Below are 25,638 nucleotides of genomic sequence, written 5' to 3' on the forward strand. Positions count from 1 at the left end.
ATCTTACTTGCTTTACGATGCAGAACTTGCCTGAGGTTTGTTACCTGCCTGAGTGCTTGAGTGTCTCCTTACTTGCTTTCTGGGCGACCAGTTGCTCTGATTTGACTGGGACTGAGGGATTTCTCAGACCTCCGGGATTTTTATGCTAAAACTGGGTCAGTCTCAGGCAAACTGCTCAATCACTTTCTGAGCCAAGTCCTGGCTGTGTTATCAGGCATTTCTGCAGCCTGGAGGTCAGCGTACAAATCAGCATCTCCACATCGGGGAACAAGCAACAGTACTACCTGGCTCTGTAGCACACGGGTGGTCTCCTCAACCTCCCCATTCTAGTGCTTACCACAGTCCACTCCAGATAGATTTTCATCTCTTCCAAAGCTTCCATTCAAAATTCTGGCTCTGACTACTGATATTTCCAAGAGTAGCCCGAGGAACGGTGCGTCCTCCTCATTTTCTTTATTTCTTCTATATTTATTGCTCAATCACTTTGCACCAGGCATCGGGTTAAGCGATGTTGTAAATGAGGGCAGACCCTGCTCACCACAGGCATAGAGTCTGGGAAGGCAAATACGTGAGCCAGCAATTATTTACAAAGCTTTGTCCCTTTGTCAGGCCTGGCCAGGACAAAGCTATCATCTTGGAATAAATTCTGTTAGCTTCACACTCCCCACCATCACAGACTTGCCATTTAGCATTATGCTAATTGGTCATATGAAGAATGACTGTGCTTTTTTAGGACAAAAGGTGAAGACTGTCCCTTATACCACTCAGTGTTCATAATACAGAGACCTTCACAGTGGCTGGAAAAACATGTCTCTGTTCTTGAACAAGTATGCTTGTTTGTGGTGGACAGTGGGAGTTGGAAACTAAGTTTCATATGCAGTTTGAAACTTACCTCCTCTTAGCCTTGGTTTAAGTTTTCTGGTAAAATTATACTGTTCCTATTATCCGGTTAAAATATTTGGATCTCTCTTTATCAAGGAGGTTTCTTGGCTCTCTTTGCAATAGAAGGGAAATACTTCTCTTTTCTCATATAGTAACCTTCCCAAGGTAGCATTTTTAAAAAGACTATAAAGGATTTTGTTTTTCAGAGGACCATTGTTCCCAAATTGGCTGTGAACCAGGGAAAAGATTCTTGCCCTAAGCTTCTTCAGTGTCCTACAACCAGACCTGCCCCATTACTCCTGACTTTTGCTGATGAAGTCTTAGGGAAGTGTTTGAGGGGCAGGGAAGGGGTGTTGGTTTTGGTCTATTTCACAGCCTTACTTCAGAGTCTGATGTCTTAGAAAAGTTTGGCACTAAAAATCTCTTTTTACCTTTCCCTACCCTTCCAGTTCTGCTTTACTACCTTAAATAATGTGTAAAACAAAAAAGTCTCCAGGTTTAACATGCGTTGCTAGGGCAACCAGAGAGAGCCACAGGAATGAAACCAAAGCCAAGGAGCTGAGCACAACTCCTTGGGTGAATCTTAGTCTTGGCTGACGCCAGATCTAGCAGGGGTGAATTGAAGTCTGCTTAGCCGTGGATGGAGGGAGAAGCCTGCTTTCTGAAACTCCTCCGGGAAGCACACCATCTTGTCATAGTGGGAAATTGCTTGTGTGTCCCTTCTGTTTCTTGTTCGAAGGAATGCCCTTTTTCCCATATTGGCCTCCTCTGCAGACATTTTCACAACAAAGACAACTCTCTAGGTCATACTTCTGGATGACTAAGCACTCCCAAAATGGGTATCGTGAGGATTAAATGTAGGTAAGACAGGTTTTTTGAGTTATAAAGGATTATGCAAATGTTAGTTATTTTTTCCCAATATCTGGAATTTGGGAAGAAAGAAGGGTAAGAGGAGGGGAAGAAAGGAGAGAAGGTGTATGCATTTCTAACCCTGAATTTCTTATAAAATTGTGGTGGAGAGGCAAAACAAATGACCTGAGGTGGAACTGGAAGGAGAGAAAAGTCACAAAGGCAGTTAAGCGTGGCCCTACTGGGTATTCTAACTACTCATCGAGTTTGCCTTGAGATGGTCCTAAAAATTGCAATTCTTCCTAGAAAGACATTTATTTTGTTGTTGTTAAGAAAATAAAAAAGGGGGCACTTGGGTGGCTCAGTCAGTTAAGCAATCTCAGCTCAGGTCTTGATCTCAGGGTTGTGAGTTCAAACCCCATGTTAGGTTCCACGCTAGGTGTGGAGCCTACTTTAAAAAAAAAAAAGAGAAACACATTAAAAAAAACAACAATAAGATAGTTAAGAAAATAAATGGAGAAGGGCCAAATCTGGTATGTTTTATAAAAGGGCCAAATGTATACAAGTTTTCCATCAATTAGAAGAGCAATTTAACCTCATGAAAACTCATTTGAGATAGAAAGACACGTTACTTTTAAACTTTATCTAATATTTCAATCATAAAAGTAAGCCATGTTTATTCTAGATTATGCAGAAAATACAGATGGAAGGAGGATATTTTAAAAATTTGTTCAAAAATCCATCATCCCAGGGCAATCACTGTTAACACCTTAAAGTATTGGCTACCATTTTTCTTTTTAAAAATCAAAATTATGCTCACTTGGTCTAAAAAGTTTGTCACTCTTCCTAATTCCCTTTATTGGAAATAACTAATTTCATACTTTTTAAATTCTTTTGGTATTTACCTCCAAATAATGTTTGTATGTGTTCTTTTTTTTTTTTTTTTTTTAAGATTTTATTTATTTGACAAGGAGAGACACAGCGAGAGAGGGAACACAGCAGGGGGAGTGGGAGAGGGAGAAGCAGGTTTCCTGCTGAGTAGGGAGCCCGATGCAGGGCTCAATCCCAGAACCCTGGGATCATGACCTGAGCTGAAGGCAGACGCTTAATGACTGAGCCACCAGGTGCCCCTGTTTGTATGTATTCTTAAGTTTCAGACATTATCTATGGCCTCTCCCCTCTACAATATACATGTACACATCTTCCCAAAATTGTTATGTGCGATTTTGGTTGATTGTTATTCTGTATTTACATTGTTACTATATGTATGCTATTTAAAGTTGAGATTCAAAATTGAACTATAAGGTATGCTATGATTACTTTTCCTTTTTTTGAACAACTTGGCAATTAATTATTTTTATTTTCTTATTTATTTTCTAGGTATAAATGGGTAGATCCAGGTTTTGTCAGCATGGACATTATATAATATTGAAAACCCACTACAAAAGAGAATACAAATCACAAATTTTCAAAAGCTGGAAGGAGCCAGGATTCCTAAATTAGTATTTAGAGGAAAGCCATCTACATATCCGGTACTTTCCTTTTGGGCTTTATGCTACACACAATCATTATTCTATATGGGTTTGATTGTTTTAGCAGCTAGCATGCTATTATTTAATTTCTTCATCATAGCCCATCTTTAAGGTGCTATTTTTTCCTCTTTGTTTTGGTCTCTATCGCTCATGGTAAAGGCTTTTCTCAAGTGTTGGGTTATACTTGGTTGTCTGCTCATTTGTGAGAGTCAGGGTCTAAAGAGCTAATTGGTAGTTTTAGCATATGACCTTTCCTGTAGGGTACTCTGGTTGGCCCATGTTAGTATTTTTAGGGATTTTTTTTTTTGGCGGGGGTGGGGGGGGTGGTGGTGGTTAGATTTCCCAGTGAGGGCTCTTTCATCTTTTATCTGAAGAGTGAATTCCTGGCTGCCAGTGTTCTGCGTGTTGAGTGGAGAAAGCCAGCTGGAGAGTCTCAGAATTTGCTGTTTATGGGATCACTGAATCCCTCTAGTATAAAAATAGTTTAATTTCTAGTCTTTTCATTCTTAATGAGGTTGAATAGATTTCCTTATATTTGTTTTTAAGTTAAATATATTTTTGTGTGAGTGTTCTGAAAACTAAAAGTATTGCCCCCATTTTAAGAACGAGGATTATAAAATTCACAAGGGAAAAAGGGAAAAGAACTGACACAAGCTGAGCTTCCAGCATGTTCTGGAACCTTGCTGGGTATTTTACAGGTATTGTTTCCTTAAATTTAGCTCTCAAAATCACCCATATAGAGTGTCAAACAAATACACATTGCCACAAAATGGGAGAGCCACTTTTTAAATGTTATTTTTACACATCCAGAGAGCAGAAGAGTTTTATAATATAGCCTTTCTTCCTCAGAAATATTACTAAGGCAGATGAATTTCCAAAATCATTAAACAAAACAGTCCTCTTCCAAAAATAATGATTAAAAAAAAGCCATTTTGAAGGGTCAATAAGGATATACTTTCTATCTTAACTTGGTTGTTATCAAGTGCCTGTCACAGTATGTAAGTTGTCAGGGCTGTCTTTGTGGATTGATTTCCCCAAGTGGGAAGGAAGGTAGGGAGCTGGCCCATGAGGGAGTGTAGAGATGGAATTCAGGGTCAACCTGTGAATTTATTATGCCACACAACAAATCCCCTAAGGCCCTGAGAGGATAAACAAGCATGAATTTCCACTCAGTGTTTCTCAAGATTGCATTGAGAACACAGGAGTTGAGAAACAGCAAAGAGATTCTCTGAATATGGTTAAGTTAATTCAATCCAACACATGTGCGATGAGCCAATTGCTGGTGCTTATCTTACCTGACCTATCAGCTGCATTCAACATATTTGATGATGCCTTCCGCCTTGAAACACTTTCATCATTGGGCATCCAGGATACCACAGCTTCCGATATTCTTCTACCTCTCTGACCACCCCTTCTCAGGCTCCTTTATCATTTCTATTCCGACAACTCCAAGATGTATAGCTTTGATCTAGAATTCTCTCCTGCATCCTAGAGATAAAACGGGTGAAAGCCAAAGACTAAGAGAGAATCTTGAAAGCAGCAAGAGAGAAGTGACCGTCATGTACAGGGTGCTTTAATAAGATTAACAATTTCTCATCAGAAACCATGGAAACCAGAGGGCAGTGCAGTGACATATTTAAAGTGCTGAAAGAAAAAAAAAACAAAAACCCTGTCAATCAAGAATTTGTTATCGGATAATTTTTTTTTTTCAAAAATGAGGAAGAAATTAAGACATTAAGAAGATAAACAAAAGATGAGGGAGTTCATTACCAGTAGACCTGCCCTGCAAGAAATGCTAAAGGGAGTCCTAAGTTTAAGTGAAAGGACATCAGATGGTACTCAAGTGCAGTTTGAAGAAATAAAGATCTCCAGTAAGATTAACTAAAGAAAAGATATTTTCAGGGAATATCTGTTCTCAAGGAAGAATGCCCACAAAGAGACTTCCGGAAAAATGGAATGCCAGAGAAAACGTTTACCTACTGCCATTTGTGTTCCAACACATGTTCTTGCCTAAGACTTATCCTTAGTGGCCCTCCTCCTTAGGAAAAGCCATTTACACATGAGACAGCAGAAGCAGAGATGGAGAATATGCACAGCCTGCATTCCTGGTTCACTTGCTATTACCGAACCAATTAACATTGTGAGGAGGATGAAGTATTGTCATTACTTAACCTGACTCAGAAGCCCCTGATATTTTTATTAGGTTTTCTTTAAAATAAAGCAAGCATACGCATATTTTCCAATGCTCTGTGGCACACTAATGTTATTGAGCATCTCTTCAGGCAAAAAGAGAATCCTCCGTTTACTGAAGGCACAGAAAGTTCACATTGTGAGACGTGCCCTTCAAAGATGTTGGTCAACTCAAGTAGCCTCATTACAGCATCAAAGAAACTGTCCCACCCTGGTGTTTCTTATCCATCTACCCATTCTCCCATTTACTCTATTTATGTCACGAAACCTGGCAAAGTTGGAATAACATGACGAAAGAAATAAAAACATCATCCACAACTCCATGATTTACATCATCACCATTTTGGTGTATATTTTTCTATACACAAGCACTCAAATATTCATCAAACTGGGATCACTCTTACACTCTTTTATAATCGCATTTTTTGCTTGACTCATGCAGATATCTTCCATGATGAGAAATACATTTCTTTATCATTTTTTATGGCTTCTTAGTATTCCAGCCTAGCCTATCATGCCATAAGTAGTTTAAGTGTTCCTTTATTAGTGTCCATGTGTGCTCTTTCTAGTACTATAGACAAGGCTGCATGAACATCCTTGTTTATGTATCTTTGGACTCTCAAAAGTGGGGGTGACTCCATCACAACATAGTGTCCCAGCGTAGTCCATGGCATCAGAGTCCCAGATGGCAGAATTCTAGGTTTCCAAGGTGCCCAGAGAACCTCTTCCTGGGTGTCAGGTGTCTCAGGAGCTAATGTGCTCTGTTGGGATGATGAATCCGAAATGTTGCCAGTTTCTTCTCACCACGCTTGGCCTTATCCCAACTTTGCAAATCTGCCCTTTTGGGGCCAGTAGGACCACCAAGTCCTACTCCCGGGTGATTCTTTGTATTCCCATCCTTGGAGTGAAAGATTCTTTGACAGAATCCTTAAATTCAGCTGCTTCCACAGTATAGTTTAACTGCTGTGGTGTTACCTGAGCAGCTCCAAACAACTGAGCTGCCGTTATGTTCAAGCCCTTAAACTTGAGTATCTTTCCTGCTATGTATAGAAATCCACAAATCTGACTTACCAGTAACAAGTTCCCTAGAATTAACCTTATTTAAAAGAATTCCATAGCCTTGCACCTCAAAGTGTAGTCCTCAGATCAGTATTCGCATCGTCAACTTACTAAATCAAAACTCTGTAAGTTCGAGAAGCACTGCACTAGCTTAGTTTAAGGAGGACCCAACTGAACCTCATCCTGGAAGGCTAGGATTAAAGCTGGACTTCAGGTCAGCGCCTCCTGAATTTTAAGGTGCTCACAGATTCCCTGGAAAACGATGAAATGCTAACTCTAATTCAGTAGGTCCGGTTGGGAGCCCAAGATTTTGCATTTGTAACTAGCTCCCAGGTGATGCCAATGCTGTTGGTCCTTGGACCACATTTTGAGTAGCAAGAGGATAGCAGTTCTTAAAAGCTGTCGGACTGTATTACCTGAGGCACTTGTTAAAAGTACAGATTCCCTGGCTCCACTCTGGACTTGCTAATTCAGATTAATCAATTCTTCAGGTGACTTTGGCAATTAGATACGTTTAGGAAATACTGAGGTGGAGATCAGAGTTAAATGTGGTCCCTAGGAGATGAGGGGATGAGGCACTGAGAGGCAGCTGAGAGAGACTTGGGACAGACACCCATAGACATGCCTTTGTTGCTCACCTCCAAATGGGACGAGGGTGGACGGGGGTGTCCGAGCTCCCACTAGTGGTCATATCAGGTCAGGATTTGCCCCTGCGTTGATGTATAGCAGAGTCTCTTGGTTTCTTTCTGTAGTGCCTCTTGAGTGTTTATAGCATTTTCATGAACTGTAAATCAACCCCAGACTCTGTGAGCACAGACTTTCAGCGCCATTCCAAGTTGGAGTTCCCAAAAATGCCATTCATGAAGTGTTGGAGCCAGACTCACAGATTCTGCTGTTAGTTCCGCCAAGGAATTGGCTCCTTGAGCAAACAAAACACAACCCAACATCACATGGGAATCCAGAGGTTCTTGGAAGAGAAATGAGAATGTAGGGAGTGATTGCCTCTGTGGACTCTGAGTTTTTGTCCACTCTTTGGAACTCATAATTTGATTCCTGTTGCTATCAACACATCGACCTCCAGGGTGTGCTGATTCTCCTTTCTCACTAGCTCTAGTGCAAACAAAACAAAAGCTACTAATTCATTTATTCATTCATTTGACACATAATTGTGGAGCTCATAATTGCCAAGTACCTGGCTAGATGCTGTGATTCAAAGGATCGAGTCAAGTGACATAAAGTGCTTATAACAGTGTCAGATATAAAGCAAGCATTAAATATGTGAACTCTTCCAAAGGCAGGGAAAGGTGAGATATTTTGCTCCAGTTGTTTAAGACCCAACCGATGGGTCCTGCTTCTTGCTGCAAGTGCTGACTTGTCTTTCTCCTTTGAACAGATTAATTCCATGTTGCGTCAAGAAAGATTCATTGAAAGAAAGGAATAAAATACACAGATATAGTGTTTTTAAAAACATTTTTTAATGAAGAAATAATTCCATTCCAAAATATAGACACACAATTAAATAGTTTAATCACTTCAAAATATAACATGTCCCCAGGAGGTTCCAGCACACACACACACACACACACACAAAACAATACTTAACAGCAATACAAAAAAAAAACCAAAAACAAAAACAAAAAACCCATACAATAGTAGTTTTGTTACAATACCAATGAATATTGTGAAATCTTTAGTGTCTCTGAATTGGTTATTTCAAATGGTGTCAAATGACAGTAGTCATAATTAAAAATGTCTTATGGTTAATTAGCCTCAAGATGGAACATTTCTGATTTTTTTTCTCTTTTTGGTTCAAAAGTAAAAAGGCCCTTTCTTCTGAGGACACAGTGGAGTTCTTGTTTGTGGCTCCTTGCGTGGACTCAAACCAAGGTGATTGCAGCAACCAAAGGTGCCGTATTTACAAGGTCTCTCTACAGTTAACAGCAAAGAACTAATAAGGGTGGACAAAGATGATCAAAATAAAAGCAGACATCAGTGCTAAATTATGATGCGACAGTTCGGCTCATGCATATAAGAAAATACATAGTATATCACAACAAAGGCCACACTCTTATGCAATTCAGTTCACATTACTACTTACAAATGAACCTTCCCTGCCTTATAGAGATCACTCGAGAATCCATTTTTCACAATCTCCAGCACATCTCCCTCTGACCAACCGAACTTACCCAGACTTGCGTCCTGACCAACTGCAACTGATTCCTGAATCTCATACAGATTTTGCCCTCCTCCCTCCCTCCCTCCCTCCCTCCACATGGCGCCGTAGGGGAGGTTGGCTGTGTTAGACCAGTGCTCATTAATAGGCCATCATCTGTGATGGAGATGGATGTGCAATTTATTGTGGAACAAGAAAGAAATAATCCCCGCAAGATGTAACTGTATCTCCTGGATAGGACAGGTGAAACCTGCTGGGTTTGCACTTAAAACAGGTCCCAAAAGTAAATCTGGAGAGCCAAGGAAAGAAACCCCCCCAAAACCACAAAACCCCAAAACAATACACGCCATTTTGTCTCGGTTACAGGACAGGGGTGCTTGAGTCTGGTCTCAGTGCTGACGTGGAGCTAAGGGAAAGAAAAGGTGGCTGGTTAGTCAGGAACTGGTCACTGGCGGCACTTTCCGGAGTCCTTGCAATGGCTTGTACCATGCTATCGACAACCATGTCGTGGAGTTGGCAATGAAAACTATGACAAGGGGGACAGTTATCAGCAGAACGGTTCAAACCTTAGACAAGCGTTTTGATGCAGAGACAGAGTGACAACAGATGTCAGCTCAGTCCAGTCAGGGGCTGAATGCCACTTGCAGGATCCGAGTTCCGAGTTCCAGAACTACCTGGCTATGAGTTAGAGCTGACAGCAATGTAGGTAGCTGGCATGGAGTGGTTTTAAGTACTGAGTATGAGGCACGAGGGGCCACCTGCCCCATCTAGAGAGGTATGGTTTCACAGACGATGGGCAGTGGAAAGGAGATGAACATTAAGATAAACCAACAAAACTCATAATCAAATCCATCTGTGCAAAGAAATCTGAGAACTGTGCAGTTGTGCCCTTTGGTGTCAGCCTGTTCTCAGGGACATTTGTCAGGCTGCTTCTCTGGGGAAGTATGAAGAAGCACATCAACGGACAGAATGGGCTTCTTACTAATGCCAACTGAGAGCTTTGCTATCCCCGAGGCAAGTGATTTCGTTCCAAAGGGCAGCCAAGGACATGGTTTCTGACCAGATGCAGAGACACGACCAACTCAGAGCCCTCTGGAGAGGGACCTGGAAGGTGTCAGGATGTCTGTTCTCAGCTGGGCACACACCAACCACCAACTATGTGGGGGTGGGAGAAGGTTTCTGCCAGCCCCGGAAGCAAAATCGAATTGCTGAAGCTTTGAGCTTGACTCAGAGCCTTTCTTGCTTATTCTGAATAAGGCCTTTTTAGAGATTTTATATGCAACTTTATTCTCAACCTTTAGCATGCATCAGGAATCACCTGGAGGGCCCATTAAAGCACAGATGGCTGGGCCCAATCCCCAGAGTTTCGGATTCAGCAGGCCCGGGTGGGGGTTTAAGAATTTGCATTTCTAAATAGATTCCCAAAGTGATGCTGATGCTGCAGGTCCAGGACACACGCTTTGAGGGCCACTGTTCTAAAATGACGTTCTCGCCTTTCTTTTAAAGGAGATAGGAATTCCAGAGAAGCTGCCAATTTAAGTATAACATATTCAATATGTTGCCGGATTTTTATTTCATCCAGTCTTGCACCAAGTAGATTATGTTTTCATTTCCCCAGACTCCCTAAGGGAGGTCTTTAAGGCTACCTGACAAGGGCCCTCATAAAGGACCATCCACAGAGGCTTTCATTCTTCCTTCTTCCACCGTGCTTTTGCACATCAGCTTTTCGCTGAGTGCAAAATCCCAACGCCACTTAGAAGAGCCCGTTTCCTCTCCCATGACCACAGAAGGCTGCATGCAGAACACCAGGTAGCCAGCTAAGGCAATAAACATTCAGAAATAAAAGGAGAGGGACTGTTCGCAAGCACACTTTAAGCCTGTACATTTAAAGCTGAAGGCCTCCAGACAACCTGATAGGGGAAGCTGTGGACGAGCGGTGTGGTTAGACATGCTCCCTAAAGCTAAAACGAGAGGGACGCGCCCATGGAAGAGCAGAGATAACTCGAGTCCGTTTGGGGATCTTATGGCACCTGTGGTTTATAAACAGCTTTAGCAACGAGTATTTCAAAACATAGTTCACAGTTTTTAAGAAGATCTGTGCTGATTTTAAAAACTAGATTCTATATCATTTGAATGTTGCCTTTTTTTTTTTTCCTTTTTGAATATGGTATCTACTTGGAAAAAATATTTACACTAAATTCTATGGCTGATTTGTTAGAGTATCTTGAAAGAAAACAACCCCAAGTTAGAAAGAAGCCCCAAAGGCTGGATTATCCTGGTGTGATTGGTTCAAGTCACTGCTCACAGGGACTTAGAGACAAATGCAGACAGTGCAGGCCAAGGACCCTTCTTGGCTTCCGGGCTCTGAGTCTGTACACTCAGGTACCAAGTCCTTCGGGGTTAGTGAATAATTGCAAGTGGTTGTTTTTTTCCAATTGCTGTGGAAAAAAAATGTACAGTGTATAATAAACTGGTTCGCTAAAATCTCAAAGAATTCAGAAATCAAAACGTCTGGCTACAAACAGTATTAATATTGTCATTGTAAACGGAACAGGTTCACTATCATGTGCAAAGGCTTAAAATGCTTGTTAATACTGCCATCGTGAGTAAGAGCAGCGTGGGTTTTCAGCCTGTGGGTTTTCCTTTTCCTGTGTGTATGTGGTGGTGGTTGCTGTTTTTGTTTCTAATCAGGGATGAGCCATGTTACAGAAGATGCAGCTGATAAGTTAGCTTTGAACAGGAGTCGGAAGTCTTTTCTTTTTTTCCTTCTCAAAACACACACCTATGAACTACGAATCTTAGAATGAAAAGTCAACTGCACTACTGTTGGCAGAACGCGTCTCTAAGGGTGGGGGTCTGTCAGGAGCTGCTGTGCGGGGCGGCACCTCTGGGCGCTGAGGCTGCTCCTGGGCCGGTGTCTTCTCTTCTGCGGGGGTGGGTGCGGGGCTCTCCTTCATCACCAGCTTGCGTGTTACCTTCATCATCTGTCTGACTATAGCTTGCCTGGGAATAAGGAATGTGTAGTTTTTTTTTTTTTAAAGATGAAAACTGTTCTCTAAATTAGGGTTTCGAAGCTTAGGATTTCCCCCAGCCCCCCGACACACATATATTCACACTCTCTCTCTCCTCCCTTCCTCTGACAATAGGGAGCAAATGTCCTGGGACACGGTATGCTATTGCTCTTTCTGAAAGAGAAGACGGGCATCCTCTGTGCTGGGTCCCTTGCTTAATGGGTACCTGAGGCATCTGGAGGGTTAAAGCAACGCAAACAGAAATGTTTGTGCTGTCCTCACCTGATGAGCAGATGAGACCACTAACCTACCATCGAAATGCCATGGTAATTAGGAAAAAAAAAATCCACTTTGGATTGTCCAAGCCCCCCATTTCTGAAGTTAGGATGTGGCTGGCTAAGGAGAGTGGTGTACTGTGTGGGGAGAGGGATGGAAAAGGGACGAATCCAAGATTTGAGTCTGCCAAATGGAGTTTTGGTGGATTCTTAAGTTGAGGGTTAAATATTACATAGACTGCATTTCTTCCAAAGAGGCTAGTTGAGAGGCAAGGTTTTACTCTGTTCACTCCTTTTAGTATCAGTGAGTGCACACTTATCTTCAAATAGCTCTTTCTGAGCAGAGAGTGGGTCTTCTATTTCTCTGGGGTCCCACCCTCTGCCCTGGTGGACACCTAATTGACTTGCAGCAATGAAGTTGGCTTCCAGACCCTTGGATAAGAGATGCATGGCTTTGGGGCAATTTCTGGTCTTGTTTGGGTCAGAAAACCCAAACAAATCGATTTCAACAGCATAAACTGTTCCAAGATTTCAGCTCTATTTCTCTGCTACATCGAGAAAAATTATACTAAGATAGAACTAGCTGAAAAGATGAAAAGCCACTGGCTTCTGGATTGATCCATAAAGTTTTAAATACATTTTGCCTAAGTGGCTGATTTCATGACAGGCTAGTTCACATGTAGAGTCCCGTGGAACACCAGCTCGGTAGGTACATGATGTAGTAAATGGCAGAAGCCACAACGGTTTCAATTTTCCACTGTCAAATTGACAACAAAAGTTGAAAACAGTGGCCGAAGAACTTTAGAGCACTGAAATCCTTGGCTTTTATGTAGAAGAACCAAATGCCACTTCTTATCTGAGTTTATGTCAAGGACATTTCATTAGTTTGTTTAAGAAAATATTTTTCTAAGAACTAGTGACTGATGGTTAAATAATGTGCAGAATAAAAATGATCCAGTTGCTGGCATGAAGAGAAAGAAAATGCTGTGAAAGGAGAGGCTTGCTCCTTTGGGGCTAGAGTTGTAATAACGGGAGTAGATGTTTTCAGAAACAGCTCCTGGGACTTGTTTCCACTGTGGTCATGATGACTCAGGAGAGCATGTGCTGTGGCATTCTCAAATGCAAGGGAGGGAGACTAGAATACAGTCACATCCTTCTTTTCACACCAAAAGGGCTTCAGAGCTTGTAAAGTATATTTCATAATAGCAGTTATGCCATGATTTCTGCTTGCTTAATCCTAACCTGGGGACTGAGACAGGAGGTCAGCAATGCATGAGCAAGGATGTTTTCTTTGCAAGTTGATTTGTCATTTAAGAGAAATAGATCCCTTTTTAAATTTAGCAGCGAGCTGACTTTACTACCAGCTGTACTATAGACTTCTGGGAGTCCATGGTTGGGAAAGACTGTATCACTGAAGGAGATACATGTCCTTGGGCCCCTACGGCCAGAGACTCGGAGAGGTGTATTTACTCGGAACCGTAATGGGGGATAGCCAAATGGCCATCAGCCTGAGCCAGAGACACCATCTAGACTTAAGAGACATTGTGGCCAAAAGTGTATAAAATCATTACACATAGCTGAGTCCTTAGCTTTATCTATAAAAATACAGAGAGCAAGCTAGTTCTGAGTCCTGGGGAGTGGGGGTAGGGTTCCCCATACACTTACATAATAACTCTAGCAGCTCCCCAGGATTGAATCACTTGCAAAGCATTGAGCACGGTGCCAGGCATGTATGTGTGGGCTCATCATAAATTATGGTGTGTTTGCCACCATGCTAAGCTCTTTATAAACTACATCCCAGTGAGGACAACTCCACTATGAGGTAAGTATTATGATAGATGTTGTGCAGAGGGAACAGAAGTTCATAGGGGTTTAATCATTTGTCAGGGTTATGCGACCACGATTTGGTGGAACTCCTATTTGAAATTAGGTCTGCCAGAGTCCAGCGTCTGAGCTCTAGACCGCTACCCTCCAGTGTGGTCCTGCCAGTCAAGTGCTATTCTCTCTACATTAAACACATGACTAAGGATTTTCCATGTATGTTGGTAGGTCCCTGGGGGTGGGGAATCACATACCATGTAAATGATATTTTAAATTAAGCTGTATCTTGCTGAATTCCACAAAGAATTTGAATCAGCTATTCCAAAAATATAAGGCTGCAGAAGTTGTCCTCTCTGTTTTGCTTCTTTTGTTTTCTTTAATAATACACGGTTTTGCCTTCACTCGTTGAGGTACACACATTTGATCTCTGGGTCCTGAATACAGCATGCCTCTGAGGCTGGCCCATCCCTGGATGTGCTGAGCATGCCTGGACTTTTCCTTCTCAAGTGATAGAGAGGCTGCAAACTCAGGTGCTGTTAGGGACTGGTGATGAGGCGCCATAGCCCCGGAGGATTTCTGGGGAGTGTCTGGCATTACAGAAATTTCTATGCCAATTTTCCTAATTAATAGAGTAAAAAGTCAATTCCCGAGGTTGTCTGCCAAATCTCCACTGGGTTATAATGAAATGCTCCATAGGCCAGGATGATTCTTTGATATCAGGAGGGAAGGAGGGTATTTATCACATAGAACACAGAAACACCTAAGAGAGAGTGATTGTGAATTTAGGTTACTAGTTATCAGAATTCAGTGTATAGTGGGCACGTTTCCTCCTAAATAAGACGGTACTTACTTGAGAGGAGAGTGATAAAAGGATATTGTATTCAACCTTGCAAGCTGACCTGCGGGTGACAAAGGACACAAACAAGAAAGGTGACATGTCAAGTCTGTGATGCAGTCAAGCTCGTGAATTATTTGGTTGGAAGCCATGCAGAAGGACAGAGAGCGAGAGAGTCCGATGAATGAAAACAGCATTCTGACCCATCAAGCAACCATACGCTCACAGAGTACGCAAGGAAAGTCACTTCAACATTCTCTAGGGCATATGCCTTGAGTGCGGACACACAGGCTTACTACGGTCTCCTACACCTTGTCTTTACTTTTCCCTTGAAGTCACTGGGCATGGAAAGGAAAGGAGGGAAAGAGCTTAAGATTAACCAGAGATGGCAAAAACTCCAGTTGCATCTTAAGCTATTAATAGAATTTCCCTTCATTTTACTCCTATAAGGTTAAATTCCTAATTCATTAAAATAAATACAAATCTAATATTTTATATGAAATGACGGTTTCCCTTTAAAAAGAAAAATCTAGAACTTCAGTTACTGTTGTCACCAACATCCAGAAATCGATATGGGCTCGAAGAGGGAGGCCTAACAGGCGCCCCTAACAGCATGAACCAGAACATTGATTATTTCACCACATCTCTCTCCCGCTCTAGGCAGCAGAGCCAAATGAAAAGCATGTCGGAATGCCATCCCTTAGAGTTCCCAGAGACACCCTGGCAGCTTCATCCAGGCTAATTTCCTTCTGCGGACAGGCCACAGAAGTGGCAAAATAAGAGCATTCTCCATGGTTCTCCACTTCCCGCAACTTTGACCGTTTCTGCAGTGTTGAAGCATGGCTTTACATATATAGTCACTGATTTTTTTTCTTTTTTGGGGGGTGGGGTATGACGAGGCCTACATTTTAGTTGCTTCTGAAATATGGTTGTTAAACCGAAAAGGCTAATGGAACATTCCAAAGAGGCAAAACTTTTGTTTTATATTGTTGGGGTGGGGTTGGTAGGCTTCAGTTTCTTTCTTGCTACATTCTTGGGAAAATATTTCAAAACCATCCGTACACATATGAGAAGTAGAGGTAATGTATTCACTCTGCTTCTCTTTCCTTCACTAATGGAGTAAGAGAGGGCCACTGCTCATCTAAGAATGTGGAGGAAGCTTGTCTGGCCATTGGACAGAAAGCCCGACATGAAGAAATATCCCATGGGGCCTGAGGGGTGGGGCAGTAGGTCTCAACCAGGCAAACATCCCTGAGCTCCTAGAACCTCAAGAAAACACCTGTGAATTACAGGGAAGAGAAACATACAAGCAAGACCAACAGGGCAGTAGACAAATCTCCATGGGGAAAATGCATCCCCTTTAGAATGACTTACTAATTACACTTATTCCCAGTTGCATGTGTTATGTTCGGTGAATTCTCAGCTGGATTAATAATACACTCCAGTATATATGAAAATCTGTCCATCCATACCCTGCTGAACACGGGGCTTATAGTTCCTCCTGCCTTTCTTGGTGAGATTTGATACTCTCCTACTTATTTATTTTGACATGAGGTGGTCAGTGAAGGAGGATGAGGACAAAATGATTCAAGGGAAGAGATATATTTATACTTATTCAGTTTCCTTGGGCCTTGTTCTCTGTATTTTTTCTAAAATTTATTTTTATTTATTTATTTTTTATCTATGAGAAAACGTATCTTTCCCACTGAACTTAGAAGAGTATAGATTGTTAGTCACCATGTTTCCCCTAAAGGGACATGGTCTTTTTCACTTACCAGATCAGAATTTCTAAGAATTCATGGTGAGAGGCATAGCTCTAAGAAGTATTTACAATTTTTACAACTGTCTAGAATATGTGGAGTAAGGAATGCAATCAGAATATTCTGGAGAGGGAGGGTAGAAGAAAGGAGAAGGCATGGATTTTCTGAGTAATGTAAAAGACCCAGCTACCAAGGGGTGGGGGGCTGGGAGCCGGGGGTGAGGCCTGGCTCCCCATACCTGGTAGGCTTCATCCTGCAGCTTCTGTTTCAGATACTCCTCCATCTTGAGCTCGTTCTCCAGCTGCCGGACTGAGTCATTTTCATAGTTCTCATCCTCTGGCCGCACGTAGGGGTCCCCATCTTCTGAGGCCCTGGGAACAGACCACAAATGGTGTTTGGGAGCAAATCTTAAAAGTAGGAGTAGAATTCATGTGTTAGCTGTGGTTTTGGGTCCCATTTACTGAGTCCCTTAATTTGCTTCTTGGCTTCAATTCACTTCAATTCAAGGTCTTCTGATACCTAACAGAAAATTAAAAAAACAAAAACAAAAACAAAAACAAAAACAAACTTTGGAAGTTTGGAGAAATTGATGATCAAGAAATTCTCATATGTAATTTTTCTATGGCAGTCTGATATCATTGGTCATCTGTGTTTTCCTCTGGTTTACAGGAATGAATTGCCTTTAAAGAGTTTGTCAATCTTAAAAGAAGCAGTCTTATCTTTTGAGAGGATATCGTTTTCCCAATCTCTGGGCTTTTTTTTGGTTAATGGAATCCAAGAACACTTTCTATAAGGAAAGTGAGCCCTCTAGTGAAATGATGATTAAGGACATTTGTTCATAATTTACCCCCCTTTGTGTTATGCACATATGTAGGGATATGCACCCATGTACTTTATTTTTACAGTAGAATAAGTCTTCGAATATCAGCTCATGGGTGTCAGGAAGGTAATACTTGAACCCACAGCTCTTGATCTTAAAAATTTATAATAGTTAATCTAAGAAATCCACTCAAATTGTTCAATTCTATCATGAGATAAATACTGAAGAGTGATCTCATTCACTAATGTATGACTCTATTTGGATCTATCCATCCCAGTTTATAAAAACCATTCCTGAGACTAAACATAAATTCACTACCTAAATCATAGGACTAAAATATTCTCAGAGTAAAACCCGGTATTTGGGGCGCCTGGGTGGCTCAGTCGTTAAGCGTCTGCCTTCAGCTCAGGTCATGATCCCGGGGTCCTGGGATCGAGTCCCACATCGGGCCTCTGCTCGGCAGGAAGCCTGCTTCTCCCTCTCCCACTCCCCCTGCTTGTGTTCCTGCTCTCGCTGTCTCTCTCTCTGTCAAATAAATAAAATCTTAAAAAAAAACAACAACCAAAAAACCCGGTATCTGTTTAGATAGTACAGATATTAAGACATCCCCTAAAGTGAAGAGAGTGGTCAAGTAGAAGTTTCTGGGTTGGAACTTAAATGCCATTGTTCATGTTTATTTATATCTGTACGACATGTTCTCATTATTTTTAGAGGTTTGGGGCTACCTAAATAGGTCTGCAAGGTGTCTATGAACTTTCCCTTCCCAATTCCTTCAGCCTGTTGGGAGCTGGTACTGTTACCAGTGGAGTGGGGTGGATCTAGCACAGTCTTGGATTTTTGGATTAGAACAAGAAAATTTTAGGTGACCACATGTAAATGCTTCATTACGAAAAGTCAGACAGGTATGTTACCTACCAGACTAAACTGACAACAATTAATTCACCATTTTGAATATAAAACAAATCAAATAATTCTAAATTATAGAGGAAAGGACAAGAAAGCAAACTAAAATTAAAAGTGGCAGCCTACTGCTATTTAAAATTATGTCAGAACGGTTTTGTTTGGATCTCTCCGCCTGCCTTTTCACCACCCGCTTTTAAACCACATCTATTTATAGGTCCTCATTATTATTGGTCTACTCACTACTTGGATTGAGATCCAACACCACCAGGAAGGCCTCTGGTTAGTTTCTTCTTTGGGTCCTGAAAATGGCCAGTTTATTTTTGTAGACTAGTCTGCAGCATTTTTCACGTTAAGCACCATCACCCTTGTAGTTTGTAATGCTCAGTGGACCCCTTTGCAACCCTCTGGTGAGCCTCTCTGCCCACGTTTCTCACTGCTGCATGAGCCCTGTTCTTTTGAAGGCTCCCTTGCTTCCCTGCCTTCCTCCCCACCCAAGCTGGGCTCAGCAAGTCTGTCCGAGCTCCTCCCCCTTTGCTTCTCCAGTTTGGTTTCTGAGGCCTGTCTACTTGGGAGTTTGAGCTGATCCAGGGACACGGATAAATCTGGGGCGGGGAGGTCACTGATTCTGCTGCTTTCAAGCTACAGAAGCCTAATTGGATGAAAATCTTTGCAAAATGCCTTTTCAAAGGTCAGATTTATACGTACTCAACAAGCCAACCAGATTGGATTTCTTTATAATGAGGTTTTAGACATTTACTGATTGCAATTCCAAGTGCTTATATAATGTTGTTTACACCCATTCTGAATAGAGGCCTCTCTAGCATCACCTGGTCCTCTAAGGGCAAATACAGTACATTTAGGAGATAGGATGATTTATCTCCTGAACGAGTCTGTGAGTCCCGAAGGCAGAGAGTGATTTTTTAATACTGTTTTGTATACAACTAGCACCGTGCCTTGCCTTGGGCGCGCCAGGCTCTCAGCAAGCGCCAGGTGGTTTTGGTAATTGCTATTCTTTTTTTTTTAAAGATTTTATTTATTTATTTGAGAGAGAGAATGAGATAGAGAGCATGAGAGGGGGGAGGGTCCGAGGGAGAAGCAGACTCCCTGCTGAGCAGGGAGCCCGACGTGGGACTCGATCCCGGGACTCCAGGATCATGACCTGAGCCGAAGGCAGTCGCTTAACCAACTGAGCCACCCAGGCGCCCCGGTAATTGCTATTTTTGATACAGTGAGGGGAGGAAAAGTCCCAACACCAAATTTAACGTAGCACCCTTCTACCTCTTCTGGCAGAAAAGGAAACTGCGCCATCCCATCCCGAATTTAAGGACGGAGGCAACCCTGTTAGGATTTTCCTATCTTCCCTACAGAGCACTGTGTTACTGAGCAAGGCCCGCAGCCGAGGATACTCACACGTCACTGCCCATGGTGCTGGGGGTGGCGCCGCCGTGGAGGAACCCAGGTTTTCGGGCGTGGATTTGCGCTAGAAAAGCCTTTTCAGAGGTTGGCGATGGAACCAGATCCTCAAACTGAGTCCGTGTAAATTCAGAATCCACGTTACTCTCTGTTTCACTCCCCACCTCTATTAGGTACGATTGAAGAAATGGAGAATGACTTAGATTTTCTTTATGATTGGCAAATAAGGGGCTGGGTTTAACATAAGTCAACCTGTGCCGTGGAAATTAACCAGTTATGGCACATAAGTCAGGTGAGTTTATTATTATTTTTTTTCCGAAATGACATTTGATACTGACATGAATTTCTAGAAAACCATTTGGTATACAGTATTGTCTTTTTTGAATCTCAGTCATACTGAGGAATTTTTGTGTCTTGACTGACTTAATTTCTTAATATTTCTGTTTTGCCCCTTCTACAAAAGTCTTCACGAGAACTGCTCTTACTTTTGCTTAACATTACTTTAATTTAGGAAATACAAACCTAAAATATTACATTCACTTAACACCTCAAAGTATTGTGAGTATAAACTAATAGTATTTGAAGCTTCTACAATGAGAATAACATTTTAGTCATCATGTGCTAGGGCAGTGGGTATACTCCATTAGTCAATATGTATTAACTACTGCCATTTTTATCCTACTTGGTAATCTTCATTTAGACTAGCAGCAACAATTTTCATTACTTTAATTCTTATTATAGAGGCCTTAAGAAACTTAAATCCAGAATTTTTTTTAATATTGACTTTTTTTCCTCACAATTGTTTAATCTCAAACTTTGTGACTGTCAGACAAGTATCTTGCTAAGTGGGCTTAAGGAACAGATGAGATATATTAGTAACTGGTAAGATATTTATTTGCATATTCATGCTGTTAAAGTTTTAAAAACTGTGTACTATTATTAGAATAAAGAGTCCCTCTCAATGTCATACTCTTTATTTTCTGGGCAGATCTTTCTCTGGACATATTGCAAAGGTAAATTTCAACTTAGCCTCATTCAAATAGCCATGCATTTCAAATGAACAGAGTTTAAATGAGTAAATAAAACATTTGACTTTATAAAATAACTTTAGCATCATGTCAGTTTGGATCATATTACAAGTTACAAATACTAGATATTACAAAAACTAGAATTGCAAGTCAATTTTAGTATATTTCTTTACTCCTCTCTGCATTTTTCAAACTTTCTGCATTGACCATGTATTAATAGTCTTCCAATGAGCAAAAAAAAAAAAAAAAAAAAAAATAGTACTAAAAAATCTGAATATACCAATAAAATATCACATCCTATCTTTAAAATATCTTTTTCTACTTGACAATGAGGAGATCTCTAACAGAGGCCCCTAGGACTTATGGGTCCCTCTGCAATGTGCAGACAAACGAGAGGGGACTAGGGACTCACCAGAATTCAGCTCTTTCACGAGAGAGGACATGGTGTTAGTGATGGAATCTGCTGCTACTAGTAAGTCATTCCTTAAATTTCTTCTTGAACCTTGAGTGAAGAAGAAATGATAATTAAAAAAAAAAATCACAGCTTTTCCTCTTTTCTGCCCCCCAAATTTTTATGTAGTTTATCATTTACATTGATAATCCTGAAGCAAGAAAACTTCCAAGACTTCTCCTTTTCAGAAGTGCTTTGGTTCATTTTCTGAAACAATACATTGTACTTAGGGCAGTGGCCACTGATGAGGGAGGGGTTCATTTAATTTATTGTACAAATGGGGACAAGTTTGCGAGTGAAAGGGGGCAGCATGATAATAAAACTAGGTGACCTGGCACAAACTGGGATGGTCCCAGGCCAACTAGTATCTATGGCCACCTTTTTGTAGGAAAACTCACACAGATGTAAAGTCTGGTTTTGCCTGGAGAGCTGCTCCTTGCTAGCTCCTGTTAGTTTCAGCCACGACCTGGCGGCTGAGCACCTGGGATCCTGATCTCCATCACCACAGCCTCTGTCTCTCATCAGGGTTCCCGGAGTTCCCCTACCATTATAGCTATCTCTGGAGAGTGGGAACCCTAGGCACTGAATGCCCAGAGCGTGGGACAGGGGTGGGGATTCTTGCATCTGCTGCGAGACCTGGGCAGAAGATGTATGCCCTGTACTCTGAATTGCAACTTAGACTATGGTTCTCCGTGGTAGACAAAGATTACGATGTTGTTTCAGGCACACAAAGGGTTAAATGGGTATCTGTGGGCTGGCTTGGGTGTGAGGTAACACCCAACATCTTGGAGAAAAAGGGCTCAAGATTCCAAACACCTCACTTGCCGCTGAACTCATGTAGCACGAGCTCTTTGGGAGCTAGGAGCTGCCTCTAAGCTGTGACGGTTCACCCTGTAAGTTCTCAGAAAATAATCCTAAGTAAAATAATAAATACATGTAAATTAAACAAAGTAGTCAAATAACACAATAATTGAAAGCTCAATTTGATTAAAAATATGTAAATTTCTTCAAGATGAGATTTAGAGAAAGGACTTTTTTTTCTTCTAAAAATTAAAAAAAGGTGATTTTGTATAACTTATTTTCTTTCTCAGAAGAAAAAGGCCTCTTATGGATCTTTCCCTCTCCCTCAGAGCAGAGAGTACATTATTCTCTTCCTTTAAAATATAAGATTCTATCCCCATACACAATGCACAAGAGTGTCTCTTTCCTCAGACTCTTGCTATCTCTGCCTATTACTAATGTTGAATTTTTTTTTTTTTAATCTGCTAGGCGAGAGGTGATATTTGTATTTCTACACAGTTTGTGAGATTGGACATCTTTTTATATCTTTATTGGCAATTTGTAGTGCTTCTTCTGTCCATATCCTTCACCTGTTTCTGTTTTGGGACTTTTTCTTATTGATCTCTATATGCTTGATGTGTAGCTGAAATTGTGAAACTTGATTGCCACATACCCTGGAAATGTTTTCCTCGGTCTGTTTTTTGTCTTTTGACTTCACTTATTTATTATTTATTTTTGCCTTAAAAGTAGTAATCGAATATATCTCCCCTTTCCTTAGATCTATATGTGAGGACCTGGAAGGATGTTCATGATAAATTGCTAACTTAAAGAAAATGCAAATTGCAGACCACAATGCAATGCATGGTCTTGTTTGTGTGAAAAAGAAGGTAGGTGTTTATAAAAACACACATAAACACATATACTTATGTATAAAGGAAAAGTTGAGAAGGACCAAACGGTTTAGTAATTTGGGAATGAGACTGGCAGGGTGAGGGTCTGTACGAGGATTTTTTTTCGAACTTTCTATAGATATAAAAAGCGGTGGCAAGAAGAAGTTTCCAAGGGGTTAAAATGTTTCCAAATGAACAAAATCACTGGCCTTGAGGACTCCCCCCCCCCCCACCCGTGGCGTGTGAATGGAAAAGGCAGCAGGGGGGAGACTACTGTTCTATTTATCACTCTTTGTGCTCCTCCCTTAACAACGGAGGCTGAACCCCGTGGCCCCACGTTGCAGAGGGGTGCAAGGGGTTGCAAGGCTCAACTCTTGAGGGTAGCTGTAAAATGGCGAAGCGCCCCGCTTGATCACCGCAGGGCTACGTCCCACTTCAGCTGGGACCGTTTAACCTCAATCTTGAGTTTGCTTTACCATCAAGAGAAGAAAGCAGGAAATAAGATCTTTCAGCATTTTATTTATTCATTTATTTTAAAGATTTTATTTATTTACTTGAGACAGAGAGAATGAGAGACAGAGAGCATGAGAGGGAGGAGGGTCAGAGGGAGAAGCAGACTCCCTGCCGAGCAGGGAGCCCGATGTGGGACTCGATCCCGGGACTCCAGGATCATGACCTGAGCCGAAGGCAGTCGCTTAACCGACTGAGCCACCCAGGCGCCCCAAAGATTTTATTTATTTATTTGAGAGAGAGAATGAGATAGAGAGAGCATGAGAGGGGGGAGGGTCAGAGGGAGAAGCAGACTCCCTGCCGAGCAGGGAGCCCGATGCGGGACTCGATCCCGGGACTCCGGGATCATGACCTGAGCCGAAGGCAGCTGCTTAACCAACTGAGCGACCCAGGCGCCCTCTTTCAGCATTTTAAAACGGATTCCATTTATAAAGTTTCCTGGGATATTGGTGGAAGGATTTCCCTTCGCTTCATGATGAGCAAAGACTCATAAAAAATGGAGCCGGGCTGGAGAAGCCGAAGGAAGAAGGTAAGACGGTGAAGGGAGAAACAGATCCGCCTAAGGAGTTTCCAGACCAGTCTCACCAAGGCCTACATTGGCACGGCCACACTGTGGCTCGGAGGATGACCCCTAACCGCCCAGCACACGGCGGGCTCCTCTCTGCCGCGTAGAGAAGCACAACCCACCCACCAGTGCCCCCACTTACTTTGCGCAAAGGCCTCCTGAACGTCTCCCCCGACCCCGGTGAGGGAGTCCTGAGGCGTGTGCGAGGGGCTGGAGCAGGCGGACGCGGAGCGCACCGGCATGGGGATGGGCCTGCTGATGGTGTGGCTGGGGGAGGAGCGAGGAGAACCTGCCCCCTGCGTCTGGAGAGACAACGCAAGGCATTAACGTGTTTTCCCAAAGCTTCCCAAATGTCAAAAACAGTAACAGTGAGGCTCCCAAGCAGGAGGACGTCCTGGGTAATGGAGATGGTAATCCTAAACCTGAGTTGCAGGTGCAGGTAATTCAGGACCTCGTTGTCTATAATCTGGAGTTTTGGTTACATGTCGAGAGTTAGGAATATTAGTAGAGCACTGTTCTGTAGTACATGAGATGTGCGCCCAAGTAATGAGGCTACTGTTAGGCAGTGAGAATTACAAGGTGTGTCTGTTTCTTCCTCGAAGGAAGTTCTGCGGAGAATAAAAAGACATTTCAGGACAAAGTTTGAAATATAAACCAGGAGACTATTGGGGATGGATGTGGTTTGTGTAATTCCTAAATTTTCAACCTCTCTGTCCTGGCATGATCTTTAGAGGATAATTTATAGGCCAGATCATGCCATGTAATATTGTGCATATTGAGTCTCAAATTAAGAATCAAATGAGGTATGAATTGTTTCATCCCTACTTTTTAGTAAAAGTTCACTTTGTCAAATTGCTCTGTGACTCAGGGATTCAGATGGGGAAGAGAAAAAAAGAACTCTTCATTTCTAATTTTTGGCTACTGTAGGGATTTTTAGCTACATTTCCTATAGGGAATGTCCTTCTCTTCGTCTATGGAAAAGCAGTTATTTTAGCAATAAGAACAGGGAGATTTAAAGGTGAGTAAAGAAAAAAGTAGAAAACAACTAAAAGCCATTTCTGTCTATATTACAGTCCTAGGCATGAAACCATTCACACCTTGAATTTCACAGCTTTGTCTCTACAATGAAGTTTCTTGGAAAGATTTTCCGTGTTATAATAATTAGTTTACAAAGGAAGCCAGTCATGAGTAAGGAAATGCAATGCAACCCTCAGGTGCATACTCAAAGATTGGGTGTTCACATAAACTCCATTCGTCTGTTGGGTCTGGCCAGGGAGAGGGAGGACTCTTCCATAGCAAGGCCCAGAGATTCAGCATCAACCCATTCAAACCCATGAGAGCGGTGCTCTGGAGTATTCGATTTAGACTTGCTGTGGGGTCTGCTTGCAGTTAAAACACACAACATCAATCCTGTAAAATGCCATGCTGTTAGCTTTCTGGGGCTCAGCATCACACATAAAAGTCAAATCTATAAATTGAGAAAAATCTAGAATTAAAAACGAGGCAAAACAGAACAGAGCAAAGAACTCATGTGATGACCAATGGCCTGGGGGTGCCACTCTTTCACTCTCAACAGTACCTTGAATGGTCTGTCCGGATCCAAGGAAGAGCAGTTTGCCTGCTGGTGTGATGCTTGGCAGCCTGTTGGCCCAGCCTGCCCAAGAACGGGTCTGGTTTTCCCCGGCAGACTTTGCCAGCTCAGTCTCATTAACCACGAAACCTAGGCTGAGCTACCATGGCATCCCCCTGCTCCCCACGCCGATAAGAAATGACTTCACTTTTGCATCGTGCTTTGCCAGGTAGAAGGGTTTTCACGTGCCTCCCCACTGATTTCTCTCCACAACCCACTGAAATAGGCATCATTACTCTAAATGTGCAAGTGTGGATCGCA

At 42.0% G+C, this 25,638-nt stretch overlaps 1 protein-coding gene and 1 long non-coding RNA gene across 18 annotated transcripts in view; both read right to left on the reverse strand.

Moving 5' to 3' along the window:
• Positions 1-243: 243 nt before the first annotated feature.
• LOC135362498 (uncharacterized) lies at positions 244-5,504 on the reverse strand. The gene is made up of 2 exons (XR_010407266.1): positions 4,559-5,504; positions 244-552 (listed from the first exon to the last, which is right to left on the reverse strand). It is a non-coding gene; the product is annotated as an uncharacterized LOC135362498 (long non-coding RNA).
• Positions 5,505-7,965: 2,461 nt separating this feature from the next.
• The window catches only part of DTNA (dystrobrevin alpha), a 343,646-nt gene continuing 325,973 nt past the window's right edge, over positions 7,966-25,638 (reverse strand). For 8 of the 17 annotated variants that reach the window (XM_045886857.3, XM_045886859.3, XM_045886858.3 and 5 more), the window contains 5 exons: positions 23,890-24,049; positions 20,964-21,053; positions 19,521-19,689; positions 16,626-16,758; positions 7,966-9,091 (listed from right to left, as the gene is read on the reverse strand). In XM_045886857.3, the coding sequence (XP_045742813.1) occupies positions 8,951-9,091; positions 16,626-16,758; positions 19,521-19,689; positions 20,964-21,053; positions 23,890-24,049 (693 nt within the window). In that variant the 3' untranslated portion in view covers positions 7,966-8,950. Of the gene's footprint in view, positions 9,092-9,955; positions 11,689-13,398; positions 14,553-14,642; positions 14,692-16,625; positions 16,759-19,520; positions 19,690-20,963; positions 21,054-23,889; positions 24,050-25,638 lie in introns of those variants that run through there. The other 9 variants (XM_045886873.3, XM_045886862.3, XM_045886866.3 and 6 more) reach the window with 6 other exon arrangements.

This window comes from Mirounga angustirostris, unplaced genomic scaffold (genome assembly GCF_029215605.1).
Source record: "Mirounga angustirostris isolate CCGP_5_RB_7025 unplaced genomic scaffold, mMirAng1.0.hap1 SCAF_14, whole genome shotgun sequence".
Taxonomy (NCBI): Eukaryota; Metazoa; Chordata; class Mammalia; order Carnivora; family Phocidae; genus Mirounga; species Mirounga angustirostris.